Raw genomic sequence first — 18,019 nt, 5'->3', positions numbered from 1 at the left:
TTTATATACAACTTACTATGTAGTGAGCCACTATGTATCCATCACTTAGCTCCAATAATTCTGAACACACGGCCAGTAGGCACTAGCCCAGAGTAATTAAGTCTTCATCTAAGCAGGACTGTGGCCTATTGGGATCATTCTGAAGCTCGTCCATCTTAAGAAAACCTAAATAAGTCAATGCATATCTCAGCCAAGACAAAGCTTTTCAGAGATTTTTTTTTTAAGATTTATTTATTTTTATTGAAAGGCAGATATACAGAGAGGAGGAGAGACAGGAAGATCTTCTCTGTCCAATGGTTTACCTCCCAAGTGACCAACGCGGTCGGAGCAGAGCCAATCTGAAGCCAGGAGCCAGGAGCTCTTTCAGGTCTCCCATGCAGGTTCAGGGTCCCAAGGCTTTGAGCCGTCCTCCACTGCTTTCCTAGGCCACAAGCAGGGAGCTGGATGGGAAGCAGGGCCACCGGGATTAGAACCAGCACCCATATGGGATCCTGGCGCGTTCAAGGCGAGGACTTTAACTGCTACGCTATCGCACTGGGCCCTTTTTTCTAATATGCCATTTCCCCCACTGCTTTTTCTCACCCTAAGATTAAACAATAAGGAACAAAGAACTAGGATTGTGGCTAATCTTTAAGTAGAAGATAACACTAGTTTCTTGAGTATTTTCAGTGTACAGCATGACTTATATACCTCATATCATTCTCTTTTTTTTTAGATATATTTATTTATTTTTATCAGAAAGGCAGATATACAGAGAGGAAGAGAGACAGAGAGGAAGATCTTCCATCTGATGATTCACTCCCCAGGTGGCCACAGTGGCCAGAGCTGAGCCGATTTGAAGCCAGGAGCCAGAAGCTTCTTCCAGATCTTCCATGCAGGTGCAGAGTTCCTTGACCTTTGGCCATCCTCGATTGCTTTCCCAATCCACAGGCAGGCAGCTGGATGGGAACCAGGCCGCCAGGATTAGAACTGACGCCCATATGGGATCCCGGCATGTGTTACCGCACTGGACCCTAATGTCACTGTTATTGCTCTTGATCACCAAAGATTATGGTTTCAAAATAGCTTGCATTATCTTCTGCATTCTTGCCTTTTAAGACATCCCCTTTGGCCCAGTGTGGTGGCCTAGCAGCTAAAAGTCTTTGCCTTGAATGCATCAGGATCCCATATGGGCGCCGGTTCAATCCCAGCAGCTCCACTTCCCATACAGCTCTTTGCTGTGGCCTGGGAAAGCAATTGAGGATGGCCCAGGGCCTTGGGACCCTGCACCCTCATGGGAGACCTGAAGTTCCTGGCTCCTGGCTTCAAATCGGATTGGCACAGCACCGGCCATTGCGCTCACTTGGGGAATGAATCATCGGACGAAAGATCTTCCTCTCTCTCTCTTCTCACCTCTATATATCTTATTTTGTAATGAAAATAAATAAATCTTAAAAAAAGACTTCCCCTTGCCTCAACTTCTTTGGAATCACTTCTAGTTAACTTTAATACATATATTCCTATTGCGATGCTACTTCCAAATGAAATTTGATTGTGCTTTAGTTTTAACCTCTTTGTGTTTCTCTTAGTGAATCAACACTGATAGAGATGAGCTTTCCTGTTGTTTGCAGAGAGCAAGGTGGGGGCAGGGAGCATGTTTTATGTTGGCAAAATTAAATCAAATTGAAAAAATGGACAGCTGTAATAGTTTCTCAATATCTTCTGGATTCCTGTCTCACAAGGACCTGTCAGGGTTGCCTAAGTGTTTGAGGTCATGAATATTTCCTCTGAATAACTTAAATAATAAAATGTTTTTTATAAAGCAGCCAGGACATGAACCAGGACCCATCTGGGATCCCAGCAAATGAGAGGCAAGGATTTAGCCACTGAGCCAAAATGCCAGGCCCTAATAAAACCTTTTTTAAAAAAGAAATATGGGCCTGATGCAGTAGCATAGCAACTAAAGTGCTTGTCTTGCACACTTTGAGATCCCATATGGGAACTGGCTCATATCCCAGCTATTCCACTTTCCTTTCAGCTCCCTGCTTGTGGCCTGGGTAAGCAGTATAAGATGACCCAAAGCCTCGGGACTTGCACCTGTGTGGAAGACCTGAAGACGCTCCTGGCTTCTGGCTTCAGATCAGCTAAGCTCCTGCCATTTTGGCCATTTGGAGAGTGAGCCAGTGAACAAAGATCTTTCTCTTCATCTGTCCTTCTCTCTGTAAATCTAATTTTCCGAAAATAAAATAACTCTATAAAAAATAAAGAGGAACATTTTCATAATCTTGTCCTACAGGAAGAAGGAAGTATTTATATAACTATGTCAACCCTTTTGCTTTTTTTTTTTAAGGTTTATTTATTTTATTACAAAGTCAGATGTACAGAGAGGAGGAGAGACAGAGAGGAAGATCTTCCATTCGATGATTCACTCCCCAAGTGACCGCAACAGCCGGTGCTGTGCCAATCCGAAGCCGGGAAGCAGGAACCTCTTCCAGGTCTCCCATGCAGGTGCAGGGTCCCAAAGCTTTGGGCCGTCCTTGACTGCTTTCCCAGGCCACAAGCAGGGAACTGGATGGGAAGTGGGGCTGCCGGGATTAGAACCGGCGCCCGTATGGGATCCTGGTGCGTTCAAGGTGAGAACTTTAGCCACTAGGCCATGGTGCCAGGCCCAACCCTTTTGTTTTGTGAGTTACATATAAGTAGAAGAAATCTATCTCATACTACATTTTTAAAGAAATTGATTTATGTTTGTCTACTTGAGAAGAGGAGTGATAGAGATCTTCCAACCACTGATTGCTTTCCCAAATGCCTGCAGCAAACCGCAAGGGCTGGACCAGACCAGGGGTGGTAGGCTGCTGTCGTCTCCTGTGTCTGAGGTCACATTAGCAGAAGGCTGGACTGAAAGCAGAGCCTGGGATTCCAGCTGCTGTGATCTAACAGGGACGTATTCTTCTGCTTGATGACCTTTCCTGGGTGACTCCTCTGAGCAGTGATTCTGGCTGTTTCAACCCAGGGGCTCCCCTGTCCCTAGGCAGATGCTCTGAAATCAGCTGGCTGACAAGAAGTGATTGATTGAGGGTGCGGGGAAGAGACAGTAAGTAAGCTGTAGATTTGGGTTTAGAAGCAGCATTACTTCTGCCTTTGTTTCAGTGGTCACCCTCACTTCCAGGAGGCTAAGAAGTAAGCCTGGCTATGGGTCCAGTACTTTGTGAATGTCTAGTCACACTTTAACTCACAAGACTAATATATACATATGCTTAAAATGAAAGCTACAGCATTACGTACTAAAATGTAATAAGGCATAATCTGCACACGTGTTGCAAAACAAGCCCGGGGTGTGAGGAGATGGTTGGGATGGATATTTATAACATTTTTACAACTTTGAGCTCAAAACTGTTTTTCCCCATTTTTCTTTTCCTGTATTGCCAAATCCCATACCCCCTCCTATCCCTTAGTGACACTTTCGATGATTCCACAACTTCCAAGTTATTTTCAGTTACTAAAAGTTCATCCACTCAGTGTACATTGTTCCTTTCCCTTCTCTTCAGCATAGGCTTGTGTGTCTGGGGAGCTGCAGTGGGCAGGGAGGTTGTCTTGACTCATCTGCTCCTCCTGCTTCAGCCTGTGGAATAGAGACGCATGTCCTTATCTGTCTCTTACTCACCTTTCTCTCTCATTATCCTCCACTCGGAAACCACCAGAAACTCACACATCTGTGGAATTACCTGTCTTGGACTGTAGGTTGCTCTTCTGCTGGCCTCCCCAACCCCTATCTCACTTTATCTGCCTTGCCATCTGTCCCTTCTTTCCTTTCTGGCTCAGTTCTTCAGAGGGGAATGTGATGCCAATTTCTTCTTTAAGCCATCTCTAATCTTTATAGGTGATCACCTTGATGTCCCTTTTAGGAAAGGATATTTAAAAAAAAAAAGAATAACAAAACCCCCTAGCCTGCTTTCTCTTCTCCCCAGACTTGTTACATCATCTGAGAAAAGGCTGGGGTATTTGGACACAAGTAGCAGGACCTGTTGAGTCACCTTTTTGCAAAGTTGGAGAGATCTGTGCCACTTAGTCTTTTTTTACCATTCTGTTTGTAATGCAAAGAATAGAGGTTTAATACCTCTTTATCCTTGGCTTTGGACTGTAGAAAAGAAATGTGGAGAAAAGGCATAAGGTAGAACTATCTAATGATTTAAAAAAAAAAAAGATTTATTTATTTTTATTGGAAAGTCAGATATAGAGAGAGAGGAGGAGAGACAGAGAGGAAGATCTTCCATCCAATGATTCACTCCGCAAGTGACTACAATGGCCAGAGCTGAACTGATTTGAAGCCAGGAGCCAGGAGCTTCTTCCAGGTCTCCCACATGGGTGCAGGGTCCCAAGGCTTTGGGTCATCCTCGACTGCCTTCCCAGGCCACAAGCAAAGAGCTGGATGAGAAGCGGAGCTGCCAGTGTTAGAACCGGCACCTATATGGAATCCCAGCACGTTCAAGGCCAGAAAGCCACTTTAGCCACTAAGGCACCACACTAGGCCCTCTAATGATCACTTTGATATATAATGGAATTAAAACATATACACACATTTGTGTACAAATATATATGCAAGAGTACTTTAAAAAGCTGTTCTAATCCCGGCAGCTCCACTTCCCATCCAGCTCTCTGCTTGTGGCCTGGGAAAGCAATCGAGGACGGCCCAAAGCTTTGGGACCCTGCACCTGCGTGGGAGACCCAGAAGAGGTTCCAGGTTCCCGGCATCGGATCAGCGCGCACCGGCCCGTTGCGGCTCACTTGGGGAGTGAAACATCGGATGGAAGATCTTCCTCTCTGTCTCTCCTCCTCTCTGTATATCCGGCTTTCCAATAATAATAATAATAATAATAATAATAATAAAAAGCTGTAGCAAATAGAATTAAAAGTTTATTTTGGTGCAGAAATATTTTTGAAATTTGTATATAGTTTTCCACAATCTACATTTCCATGAGCTTTTAGAGAACTCCTTACATACACTCATGCCTATTCCCTTTCAAAGCATGAATTATGGGGGGCAACTTTATAGTATAGACGGTTAAACCACCACCTGCAATCCCAGTGTCCCATATAGGTGTTGGCTCCTTTCCTGGATGCTCCAGTTCCGATCCAACTCCCTGCTAATGTGCTTGGACAGCAGAGGAAGATGATCCAAGTGCTTTGGGCCCCTGCACCCGTGTGGGAGGTCAGGAAGCAGCTCTTGACTTTGGCCTGGCCATTGCAACCTGTTGAGGAGCAGACCAGTGGATGGGAGATCTCTTTCTCTCTCTTAGTGACTCTGCTTTTGAAGTAAACAAATCTTTAAAAACAAAACAAAAAAGCCACCATGAATTGGTTCATTCTACTTATGTCTTGGATTTCTTCCCCACATTTTACAGTGTATCTTGTAGACTTCCCATGCTAAGGTCTTAACTGTAAGCAGAGTGCCAGTTCTAGCCCTGGCTATTTTTCTTCCTATCACACACCCTTGTAATGCACCTTGGAAATAGCAGATGTTGGCCATCCACCTGAGAGACCCTTAGAGACTTCCTGGCTTCTGGCTTCAGCCTTTTGTAACCATTTGATATATAAACAAATAGATGAAAATCTCTTTCTCTTCTCCCCTCCCTTATTCATTCAATCTCTACATTTTAAATAAACTAATACTAAAAAAATAAGTAAATAAATAACCTAGGTCTTTCCTCCCATGTCAAATTTGCCCTAAGAGAAGCATATCTTTTGAAATTGGGATTCTGGGCAGTGGTGGGATGAAACTAACTGCAGTGTCAGGATCAAGAGATCAGGACACTTAGAGGAGCTGTGTAGGCTGCACATGACAGCATGAGTCAGGCCAAATGTGACTTCTCTGGAGTTAGACCCAAGTTCATATAGGAAAGGAGACTTTGGGGTGAGTCCCTCACATACTTTGTCAGTGAATGAAAGGACAGTGTAGCAAGTAACGTGGCAAAGGCTACACAGCCAATGGAACACATTAAATAACGTTCAATTAAATGTGACAAAAACCACTTGGTAGAGGTAAGACATGTTGGTGCTATGTGTTTTTATCTATTTTACTTTATATTACTATTATTTTTTTTTAAATTTCCTGCGCCTGGCACAGTAGCCTAGTGGCTAAACTCCTCACCTTGAGTGCTCTGGCATCCCATATGGGCACCAGTCTTAATCCTATCAGCCTCGCTTCCCATCCAGCTCCCTGTTTCTGCCCTGGGAAAGCAGTTGAGGATGGTCCAAGGCCTTGGGAGCCTGTACCCTCATGGGAGACCCAGAAGAAGCTCCTGGCTCCTGGCTTTGGATCGGTGCAGCACCGGCCATTGTGGTCTCTTGGGGAGTGAATCATGATACAGAAGATCTTCTCTGTGTATCTGACTTTGCAATAAAAAATAAATAAATCTTAAACTTTCCCTCTGGTTGTCGTCTTAAAGGCAATAAACTTTAAATAAACTACTTTGTTCAAATTGTTTCTCTTTTTTTTTAAAGATTTATTCATTTTATTACAGCCAGATATACACAGAGGAGGAGAGACAGAGAGGAAGATCTTCCGTCGGATGATTCACTCCCCAAGTGAGCTGCAACGGGCCAGTGCGCGCAGATCCGAAGCCGGGAACCTGGAACCTCTTCCGGGTCTCCCACGCAGGTGCAGTGTCCCAATGCATTGGGCCGTCCTCGACTGCTTTCCCAGGCCACAAGCAGAGAGCTGGATGGGAAGTGGAGCTGCCGGGATTAGAACCAGCGCCCATATGGGATCCCGGGGCTTTCAAGGCGAGGACTTTTGCCGCTAGGCCACGCCGCCGGGCCCTTCAAATTGTTTCTTAAGAAATCACTTCCAAGAGAAGAAAGATCACTTCCACAATTAGGGAAGGAACTCTGAGAAGGAAGTGAACATTTTCCATTTACTATAGGCTACAGCGTGGAACGTTGGTAAGTTAACATTTTATTATCCAAAACTCTGATCTTAATTGTACTGACCAAAGCAAAAGAATCTAGTAGGAAAAAAAAAAACTTAGGCAGGGCCCAACGCGGTAGCCTAGTGGGTGCTGGTTGATGTCCTGGCTGCTCCACTTCCCATCCAGCTCCCTGCTTGTGGCCTGGGAAAAGTAATAGAGGATGATCCAAAGCCTCAGAACCCTACACCCATATGGGAGACCCAGAAAAAGCTCCTGGCTCTTTTCTCTGTCCTATTTTTCTTGTGCATCTGGGGTCGTGCACAAGAGCACTAGAATAAAGTCTACTGAATACAGATTTCCAAGGAACAAACAAGTAGGGTGATTTTAAGGCCCACTGGCCTGACAGGCAACCAGTGGGGGCCGGTACAATAGATTAGCAAGCAAGTCCTCCAGCTCCAAGCACCAGCATGCTAGATGGACGCTGCTTTCTGTACCGGCTGCTCCACTTCCCATCCAGTTCCCTCCTCTGTGGGAAAGCAGTGGAGGATGGCCCAAAGCCTTGGAATCCTGCACCCATGTGGGAGAACTAGGGAAGTCTCCTGGTTCCTAGCTTCGAATCAGCTCAGCTTGTGCCGTTTGGGCCATTTGGGGAGTGAACCAACGGATGGAAGATCACTCCCTCTGTCTCTCCTTCTTTCTATGGATTTGCCTTTCCAGTAAAAATAAATTAATCTTAAAAAAAAATAATAAAGGAAATCAATAGTGTCTTGCTTGGCGAATGGCCCCAGCTGCTCTGAGCAGCACACATTCATAGGTGCTCCAGAACGGAAAGCATGAACAAGAAAGAATATACGAAACTGTTGCTCTCCAGCAAGATCTATATGCAGCGGATCCAGACTCTGCCGGTTCCATCCGCGCGGCACAGCCAAGCCTGTCAGTCACCGCGAGGACCTGGGAAGAGGCGAGCCTTGCGTCCACCTTCCGCGGCCCTCCGGCCGGCTTTAGGACCCCGCGCCGCACAGAAAGTGCCCTGGCGGCGGGTTCGGGTGGACCGGCGCGGCCTTCTGACGTAACGAGTCAGCGACGGCGAAGACGCCGACCGCCGTGAGGAGACTTTTGTCTCACCTCAGCCGCAGCATGGCCGACTGCGCCCAACAACCCGCCCAGGCTGGTGGGGGGAAGCGCAAAAATAGGGCCCAGTACGTACAGGCCAAGCGAGCTCGGCGCTGCGACGGCGGCGGGCCCAGGCAGTTGGAGCCCGGGTTACAGGGCATCCTCATCACGTGCAACATGAACGAGCGCAAGTGCGTGGAGGAGGCCTACAGCCTGCTCAACGAGTACGGCGACGACATGTATGGGCCAGAAAAGGTACCGGCCCCGGGGCGCGGGTGGGCGGAGGAAGCGCTGGAAGGCCGAGCAGCTCTGCGCGCCTGCGCGCCGCGAGTGGGAGGCCTGGCCTCTCCTGTGTCCGCGTGGCCTCCCGTGTGTGTGCGGCCAGCCGTGTGTGCAGTGGCCTGCCATGTAGGCATGTGGCGTGGAACTGTCTGGCTCTTGGGCTCGAAGCTTTTGCCGCTGGGACTTCACTTTCACTTTCACTCAGTTGGACTGCCCATTTACTATTTGCCTCCTGCGGATCGGGGGACCTGCCGAAGCTCGTTAGGAAATACTGCTTCTAACGAGCCTCATATAAACTTAGCTCTTACAGAGTGTGTAGGAAGTACTGCTTCTAACCAGTCTCATATAAACTTGCCTCTGAGAGAGAGAGAGAGTGTGTGTGTGTGTGTGTGTGTGTGTGTGTGTCTGTCCAGCCGCTGTCACACAGAGTGGCTTCAGTGGCAGTTCCAGTTACATTTCAAATACGCATAAAGATACATCTTAAAAAGTAGGCCCTGTTTTGGGCCCAGCATGGTGGCCTAATGACTAAAATCCTCTCCTTGAATGCCCAGGATCCTATATGGGCGTCGGTTCTAGTCCCTGCAGCTCTGCTTCCCCTCCAGCTCCCTGCTTGTGGCCTGGGAAAGCTGTCGAGGATGCACAAAGCCTGGGGACCCTGCACCCACATTGGAGACTTGGAAGAAGCTCCTGGCTTTGGATCATCTCCGCTCCGGCCGTTGGGGAGTGACTAACCATATGGAAGAGTTTCCTCTCTGTCTCTCCTCCTCTATATATCTGACTTTCCAATGAAAAAATTAATAAATCTTTAAAAAAAAATTTTTTTTGAAATTCATGTGTACAGTGTTTTTAAAATATGCCTTTTCCCCCAATTTTGAAGGCTTCGTGTATGCATGGATTTTACAATTTTTGTGAAGCACAGTTATATAATCCAGCTTTATTCTGTTTTTTATAAGCTTTCTGAAGTATCCTCATGCATCATAGTATGTAAAGAAAGATCCATAAATGTGCAATTATTATAGTCGGTCTGATCTCGCCAGAAGGAGATTGGCATACATCCAACACAAAGATACCTAGGTATGGTATTAAGGTCAGTCCCGAAATAATTCAGTTGGTGAGCTCATTTCTGTCTTTCCCAGACTGTCACAGTACCTCTACTGATGCTGAGAACACTTTCCAATTATGTGTATGAAAGTCTGAGGAAGCGCCCACCTGCTGTTGAAGGGAGTGGTGTAGCAGTCTTTTAGTAAAAAGCTTTAGAGTCGGAGCTGAGTCTTCTGCCTCTGGGAGTTTCATATATAAGTAGCTAATGATGGTGTTGAAACATGAGCTGTTGGGTCATTTCTCATTAGTTTTATGCAAACAGTTTACAGACAAGGATCTGCAGCCCTCTGGCAGTGAGGGAGATGACGATGACGCAGAGGCTGCTCTGAAGAAAGAAGTTGGTGACCTTAAGGCGTCTACGGAGATGAGGCTGAGAAGATTCCAGTCAGTGGAAAGTGGAGCAAATAACGTAGTGTTCATCAGGACACTCGGGATAGGTGGGTCTGACTGATACCCTTAGGGATTCTTAATTTCATGATATCTGGATATGTGCCTTTCTTAGGGAATGCTTTTAAAAAATAGTTTCGGGCCTGGCTGCGTGGCCTAGCGGCTAAAGTCCTCACCTTGAACGCACCAGGATCCCATATGGGCGCCGGTTCTAATCCCAGCAGCCCCACTTCCCATCCAGTTCCCTGCCTGTGGCCTGGGAAAGCAATCGAGGACAGCCCAAAGCTTTGGGACCCTGCACCTGCATGGGAGACCTGGAAGAGGTTCCTGGTTCCCAGCTTCGGATTGGCGCAGCATCCGCCGTTGCGGCTCACTTGGGGAGTGAATCATCGGATGGAAGATCTTCCTCTCTGTCTCCTGCTCCTCTCTGTATATCTGACTTTGTAATAAAAAATAAATAAATCTTTAAAAAAAAATAGTTTCATGGGCCCAGTGCAGTGGCCTAGCTGCTAAAGTCCTCATCTTGAACATGCCGGGATCCTATATGGGCACCGTTCTAACCCCGGCAGTTCCAGTTCTCTAGCCCCCTGCTTGTGGCCTGGGAAAGCAGTTGAGGACGGCCCAATGCTTTGGGATTCTGCACCTGCGTGGGAGACCTGGAGGAGTTTCCTGGCTCCTGGCTCTGGATCAGCACAGCACCAGCCATTGTGCTCACTTGGGGAGTGAATCATTGAACGGAAGATCTTTCTCTCTATCTCTCCTCCTCTCTATATCTGACTTTGTAATAAATAAATCTTAAAAAAAATAGTTTCTTGAACATGGCTCAGTTAAGCATTTTATCACATGCTAACATTTTATTATCAGTAGATGTATGTAGCAATAGAATAGGGTGTTGAACTTGTACACTACGTGGTTCTGGGATTCCTTTCAGAATGGGAACTTCGGGGCTAACACCGTGCCATACTAAGTTAAGCCTCTGCCTACAGTACCAGCACCTCATACAGATACCTGCTGCTCTGTTTGCGTTCCAGCTCTCTGCTAATGTGCCTAGGAAAGCAGCAAAGGATGCTCAACTCCTTGGTCCCATGTGTCCACAGGGGAGATCCAGAAGAAGCTCCAGTCTCCTTGATTCACACCAGCTGAACTCCAGCTGTTGCAGCCATTTTAGTAGTGAATCCGAGGATGGAAGAGCTCTCTCTCATTTCTCCCTCTCCCTATAAAATCTGCCTTTCAATTAAAGGGAATAAAACTTTATAAGAAAGAAAACAAAATAATCTAGACTTCTGCACTAACTTAGCTAACCTATTACTTAAAAAATCGTTTTTCAGGAATTTATTTTTATTGGAAAGTCAGATTCACAGAGGGAAGGGATGACATATCTTCTATCTGCTGTTTCACTCCCCAGATGGCTACAGTGGCCAGAGCTGAGCCAATCTGAAGACAGGAGCTAGGAGCTTGTTCCAGGTCTCTGACACGGATGCAGGGTCCCAAGGCTTTGTGCCATCCTCCACTGCTTCCTAGGCCACAAGCAGGGAGTGCCGTGGGAAGCCGAGCAGCTGGGATCCAAACTAGGAACTCATATGGGATGCCAACATTTAAGGATTAGCAAACTGATCTATCCTGTCACACAATAATTAGAAATTTTTTTTTTTAATTTTTTTTTTCTTTTTATTGTATTGTTGTTGACAATCTTTACATAGTTAATTACAGTTAAAGGAAAAAGAAGGAAAAAAAAAGGTTTAGGGGGATAGGAAAGTGGGTAATGCTATTATGTCCATATTGTTTCCATCACGTATCTGAGGTAAAGGGGGATATTGAGGGAGAAGCCCCACCCGGTTTCCCGCCCACCCTAAGTCCCGGATGTGGGGCATGCTCCGAGATATGTGCTCGAGTGGTGTTAATAGTTCTGCAGTTATGAATCGCTGCCAGTTTCGCTCGATGAGGTCGTCCACCAATTGATATGGTCCATCATAAAGTCTCCGTTTGCCCCATAATTTGCTGCCAACATATAGCTGAGATGAATGATTGTCCTGTTCAGTCTTCTGTCTTTTCTTGGTTAGAGTTCTGAGTCCAGCAGTTCGATTGGGAAGATCTCCAAAGATACTTTGAGGTATTCCCAGACTAGATTCTTGTATGTTCTAGCAAGCACAGGGCCCGGCACAGTCCATCACCCTGATCAGCTGGTGGTTGCAATTGCTGGGTTGGTTCTGTTTTCAGTCCCGAGTTGCACTGGAACCAATGGGTGTTGCAGTCCAGTCTGGTTCGGCCCTTACATCAACCAGTGGGAGCTGCAGCCTAGTCGGGGCGACCCACAATAACCCCCACCAAGCCCGCCCCCTACCCTGGTTTGCCAGTAGCAGAAGACCAGTCTGTCCCCCATCCCATTTGGCTCTGGTACTTGTCAATGGGTATTAAAGCTTAGTTCTATCTAACCAACTCAACCATCCAGCCCTCACAGATGTTGTTGAGTGCCTCTCTATCTAGTCATCCCAGCCCCCGTCCTAGTTTTCATGCCCTCCCACGGGAATAGTGACCCAAGAAGGGGGAACCCACTTTTCCCTCCCAGGTCTCTCTGTCCTGGTTTATGCACTCTTTAGGTGGTCCTGAGATTTGACTCAACAGAATTAGTCCCCAGTGCCAGCTTCTGCCAGCTGATGCTGCGGCCCTGATCTAGTCCACATGCAGCGCACAGGTGTTATAGCCTTGCTTGGTCGGGTCTGTCTATCCCAGCCAAAACTCTCCAGTGGGAGTAGCTGACTGGTAAGGGGACCAGCCCCTTAATCCCCCCGCCAGCTCTGCCCCTTCCTTCCTGGATCTCACGTGTGCTAGATGGGTGCTGCATTCACATCCAGTACAGGCAGCCACGCCCTGGCATTCCATAATGTGTACTGGTTGTGTCGCAACCAAACCCGGCCCATCCCACACTCTGTTCTGGCGATCGGATTTGCCAGTGGTTGAAATAATTAGAAATTTTTAAGAGACTTGCAGGGGTTTTTTTTTCTGTAAAGCTATAATATTTAATTTTTTGCTTGTTAATTGCTGCTAGAGGAAATAGTAACTGGCTGTTGCAGTTGAATAAAGTTAAGATATTGCAAAATGTGAACTTTTGTCTACCAGAACAACTTTTTGATACAAAAAGATATTTGCACTGCATTTGCCCTTAGCATTTCAAAAAGTCAGTTGTATTTATTTGAAAGGCAGAGTGACAGAATCTTCCATGTGTTGATGCACTTCTCAACCCAAACATGAGCAGCAGCTGGGCCTGAATCAAAAGAAAGCCTAGAACTCAGGATGTTCCACGTAGGTGACAGGGACCCAGACACGTGAGCCATCACCTCCTAGCAGGAAGTTGAATCAAAAACAGAGGCAGGAATCAATGCCAGACACTCTGATAGCAAATATGGGTATGCTGACTAGCATCTTGACCTGTTATGCCTGCACTCATGCCAAAGGATTGCTTTTAATGAAAGCTGTAGATGTGAAGTTGATATACATAGTACGAAGAGAAGATAGATGGCGAAAAAAATGACTTAAGATTCATTTAAACTGTTAATAAGAATTTCTTGTAGTTACTACCAATGAAAATGCGTTTGAAAGAACTTAAGGAATCTTCAAAATGAGAACGTCTAATTTGTTCCTTCTGTTTTGATGTTTTTGTTTTAGAACCTGAGAAATTAGTGCATCATATTCTCCAGGATATGTATAAAACTAAGAAGAAAAAAACCCGAGTCATCTTGCGAATGTTACCCATCTCGGGCACATGCAAAGCTTTCTTGGAAGATATGAAAAAATATGCGGAAACATTCCTGGAACCTTGGTTTAAAGCTCCAAACAAAGGGACATTTCAAATTGTATACAAATCTCGAAATAATAGTCATGTCAATAGAGAAGAAGTTATCAAAGAATTAGCAGGTATGTTTCTTAATTATTTTACGTAGTTGTACAAAACACTTGTTTTTAAGATTTTTTTTTTTCCTGGAGGTTTATGTCCTAGTATTTTTGACTACAGAACAAGCAGGCTAAAATGGCCTTAAATATAACAAGCCTGATTTCAGTATGAATAGGGGATTTTGTAGTAGTTGTGTTTTTCAAATTTAGATTGAATTTTTTTGTGATAAAGTGCTTTTATTGCATGCCTCAGGATTTCAGTTTTGTTTGTTGAAAGAACTCAGCAGATTCAGTTTAAGTCTACATGGAACAGTGAACTTGTATATGTTGTCTTAACAATTCTTAAAGGATAAATTATTTTGTAATTCATCATACTTAATGGTATTCTTTTTAAGCTAAGTGTTTTCCTATTTTTGTTGCAGGAGTCGTGGGGAGCCTCAATTCGGAAAATAAAGTGGATCTCACGAATCCACAGTACACCGTGGTAGTAGAAATCATCAAAGCTGTCTGTTGCTTGAGTGTTGTGAAAGATTACATACTATTCAGAAAGTACAATCTCCAGGAGGTGGTGAAGAGCGCCAAGGACCCATCCCAGCTCCACACAAAGCAAGGAAATGGGAAAGAAGTAAAACTGGAATCTGATGACAGGTTGAATCAGAATGATCCAGCAGCTAGGGAAGATAACCAGCAGGGCGTGGCAGACAGTAGTGAGGAGCCCAGGCAGACAAATCCGACCTCAGAGACTCAGGTGGCACAAGAGGGAGGAACTAAACCTGAATCTGCCAGTCAAATCACAGATGGACCCAAGTCAGATACAACTGATGTCTCATAGGAGGTAACTGGTTGTTGGTGGTACGGTTTTCAGTGAGTTCCAGGCAAATTGTCAACTGCAAATGTTTTTGACCTTTGTGTGCTGCATAATGCTATTCTTAAAAGTATTGATCTCATGCAGGAAGCCCTGTAATAGTAATAGATCTTTCAGTCCTACATGGCAGCGTGTTAAGATCCACAACTGCTGCAAGGAGGGTACTTGCTACCAATAGGAGGATGACTTTGGCTTCTCCTTCATGATTACCTCCCAGCTTCCCCTTTGACACTGCCAGCTGACCCAGGGGAGTTGACAAGCTTGCTGAAATGAAAGAATCTTAGGAAAATTTATTCACTCTAAAGAAGCAATTTTTATGTTTTTGTGTACTCTTATTCGTGTTGTAGAAGCATAGATTGGGTGGGTTAGAAATGATTTATTTGGTGTTTTTGTATTTGCGTTTTTCTTGTTAGCTCTATTTTTAATATTTTAACATTTCTTTGTATAAAAAACTCCCGACAGTTCATTGCTGCAGTTTTTGAAGGCAAGATGTGAGGTGGAAGAGGACGATCTTAGGCATAGACCTACAGACATTGCTGATAAGGTTAGTGGTTGAGAAGTATGGTCTTTGAGTTCCTTTAATACACCAGTACAGCAGAGGACACGAAGAAATTCTGTAGAATGAAAGCTACCTCCCCAGGGTTTTGCATGGACTCTTCTCTCATGCCATCATGCCTTACTTGGTGCATTAGACTGTGAAAATTAGTAATTGTCCCAACAGTTGTAAATCACAACCATTTGATAAATAAGGATGTTGGTTATTTTGAATGCATTCTGGAATATTAAAAGAGTAAAGCTATTGTTCAAAAAAGTTCAAAGATTTAGCAAGCAAGTTATTTATTAGCAGAACTTGTTCCAGAGAAGAAAATGCACATAGTCGATGAAAATGTAATGATACCAACATGGAAACAGTAGGGTGGTGCCCTGCGTGGTAGCTTAACAGCTAAAGTCCTTGCCTTGCATCCCCGAGATCCCATATGGGCGCCGGTTCTAATCCTAGCAGCCCCACTTCCCATCCTGCTCCCTGCTTGTGGCCTGGGAAAGCAGTGGAGGACCGCCCAAAGTCTTGAGTTTCTGCACCTGAGCCAGAGAACCAGAGGAAGCTACTGGCTCCTAGCTTTGGATTGGCTCTGGCTGTTGCAACCACTTGGGGAGTGAATCAGCGGATGGAAGATCCTCCTCTCAAACAAAACAGTAGGGTAACACACAGCATAAAAAAAAATTGAAACCTTCAGTTTAACAGGTTTACTTACCATCTATCATATGCTCAAGAGCTTAGTTAACTGGAACACAGCATCTTCTGTGACTGTTGATTGAATATTTGCCATACTGTAGCATTTGTATGATTTGTGAATGATGATGACATTTAAAATTGTTTGAAGACTTTTTCTATTGCTGGGCAGAGGCCAATGTGTATTTCATGTGTATCTCTTCTGAAAACCAAAAGTCATCCTGGTGCACCATCAGTGATTGACTGTGACAAATTTTACCCTCAGTTTAATGCCAAGAACTGCTGATGTTAGAGCACACTGCACTCTTCAGAGAGTTGTTGATATTAAGAACTTGGGAGATGAAATGAAAGACGTTCTAAAAATGCTAGAAAAAATGGTGAACTCCACCAAAGACCTGCTTATGCAAAAATGTTGAACAAACAAACCCAAAACTAAACCTGGTCAAAGAAGAGTACATAAATCCCCTCCTCCATGCAACAACCTAGTGGTTTACCAGGGGCAGACTTCTTGACTGTTTGATTCTAAATGCAAGCTGTCCTGTACTTAGAATAACTGTAGGCCAAGCTTTGCTAAACACTGTAAAAACAAGAATGGCTGCAGAAACCTAGCCAACTTAGCATACGTTTTTATCAGTGACTAAGCAATCCAGAAAGTTAAAAAATCCCAGAAAGAAGCTGTTTGTTAAAGTGACAATTTTAGATCTGACAAGAAACAGTCTAGAAAACTCACATCAGGAGTTGCCAGGAGAACAATTGAAATGTTTCTGCAGCAGGCCTGAGAACAAAAAATACAAAAGATCTCAAATCCACCTGGGATAATGACCATGCCCAATTGAATAGCATGTCCTCTTATTTTTCCAGTACTATTGCATGACTGAGAAGCTCCTGGCAATCTGCTTAACCTGAGACCGTGTCTCAGAAAGCAGAGGAAATATTCAGCCATAGCTGGCAGATCTGAATTTCTGTGAAATAAGAGTATCTTTCAATTTAATGCTCTTGTTCACCATGAGCATTCTCTGAATTTTTGCTGTTTTTCAAGGACTCCTGACAAAACAACTGGAAAAGGCTGACAGAGGCAAACACAAACCAAGTCTGCAAACTGTTATCCAGATTGAGAATAGGAAAGGGCTGTTGGAGATGGGTTTGTTCTGAAACTTTAAAAGGCTAGGCAATGATGTGAATGTTAAGGTCCTGCACAGGTGGCTGTGATAATTCAAGACGGAATGGGGACATTTTTGGGGGACAGAATTTTCTGTCCTACCTTAATTGTGCTGATAGGTAAACCATGCTATAAGGGCTTGGGAGGGGCAAGGAGAGCAGGCAGCACCTTGCTAATGTGGATGGGGCAGAAACTTCTGTAAGTATCTCCAGATATGTAAAATGTTAATTTTTCAGGAGAATAAAATGTTCTTGAAATGATGATAGATGTTATTCGCATCATGTGGAAGAACAGGGAAGGTAGGGTCTTGGTGCCTTCATCAGCTGATTTGCTATAAGACAAGGACACTTTTATTTTGGTAGTGCAGGACAAAGGGACTCTGGGGATAAAACTGGCCATACACCTACCCAGCGTACAACTGTATGGAACTGGGTGAAGCTGCTAGTGTATAGAGCGATTTGACATTATAGTTTGTTTCTATTGGATTTGTATTTATTTGGTAAAACCTGAGTGTAGCACAAGGTCATGCTACTCCCCCAATAACACAATATTGTGTTTTGTTGGAATCTGAATTCATTCATTGAAAGATTTTTCTCAGCTTTGTCAACCATTTTCACTGACATCTGAGTATTTATAAATGACCAGAATCCAGGGTAGGAATTGATTGAGGCTTTTTGCGGCAGGAGGGGGAAGATGCAGAGAGTTGCTGTTCAGCTTATTTTTAAGATAGGTATGTTGACAAAACAAGGTTATTTTTTAGTGTGCTATCTTGCTTTGTATGGTAAACACTTAAACTTGTTCTTTTTAAACATGCTTTTCCTGGGTTAACTATGATTTTCAAATGCTATTTTGACATGTAGTTTGGATTTGCTGTGGCCAGATATTCAACTTTTTTTTTGTAACTCCTGATATTTTCAAAAAAAGCAAAATAAATTTGTTCCCTAAAGATTTGTGTTTTGTACTTTCTTGTTATTTCTGAGTCTTAATAATTTCTTGCATTTGTACATCATAAATAAGTATTTGTGCGATTTTAAAAAACCATGTAGATGGTTCTAAGTATATATATAATGTATTGAATAATGTTCTTTTTAAAGTAATGTTCTTAA

The 18,019-nt window shown here is 44.3% G+C and overlaps 2 protein-coding genes across 7 annotated transcripts in view; both read left to right on the top strand.

The window, feature by feature from the left end:
* The window catches only part of ERI2 (ERI1 exoribonuclease family member 2), a 51,563-nt gene extending 41,792 nt beyond the window's left edge, over positions 1–9,771 (top strand). The window contains exon 11 of the transcript XR_009247602.1: positions 9,646–9,771. The gene's annotated coding sequence lies outside the window, so the exon portion shown is untranslated. The remainder of the gene's footprint in view (positions 1–9,645) is intronic.
* The window catches only part of THUMPD1 (THUMP domain containing 1), a 75,909-nt gene continuing 65,883 nt past the window's right edge, over positions 7,994–18,019 (top strand). Inside the window, exons 1-6 of one of the 6 annotated variants that reach the window (XR_009247607.1) lie at positions 7,994–8,255; positions 9,646–9,820; positions 13,434–13,682; positions 14,081–14,493; positions 14,986–15,067; positions 16,794–16,979. Coding sequence is in view for 2 of the 6 variants with exons in the window: in XM_012927563.2 (XP_012783017.2) it covers positions 8,025–8,255; positions 9,646–9,820; positions 13,434–13,682; positions 14,081–14,490 (1,065 nt within the window). In the remaining 4 variants the exon portion in view is untranslated. Of the gene's footprint in view, positions 8,256–9,645; positions 9,821–13,433; positions 13,683–14,080; positions 15,325–16,793; positions 16,980–18,019 lie in introns of those variants that run through there. The other 5 variants (XR_009247606.1, XR_009247604.1, XM_012927563.2 and 2 more) reach the window with 5 other exon arrangements.

This window comes from Ochotona princeps, chromosome 24, assembly GCF_030435755.1.
Source record: "Ochotona princeps isolate mOchPri1 chromosome 24, mOchPri1.hap1, whole genome shotgun sequence".
Taxonomy (NCBI): Eukaryota; Metazoa; Chordata; class Mammalia; order Lagomorpha; family Ochotonidae; genus Ochotona; species Ochotona princeps.
The sequence above is the reverse complement of the archived record's forward strand: the minus strand, read 5'-3'. Positions and strand labels throughout refer to the sequence as shown.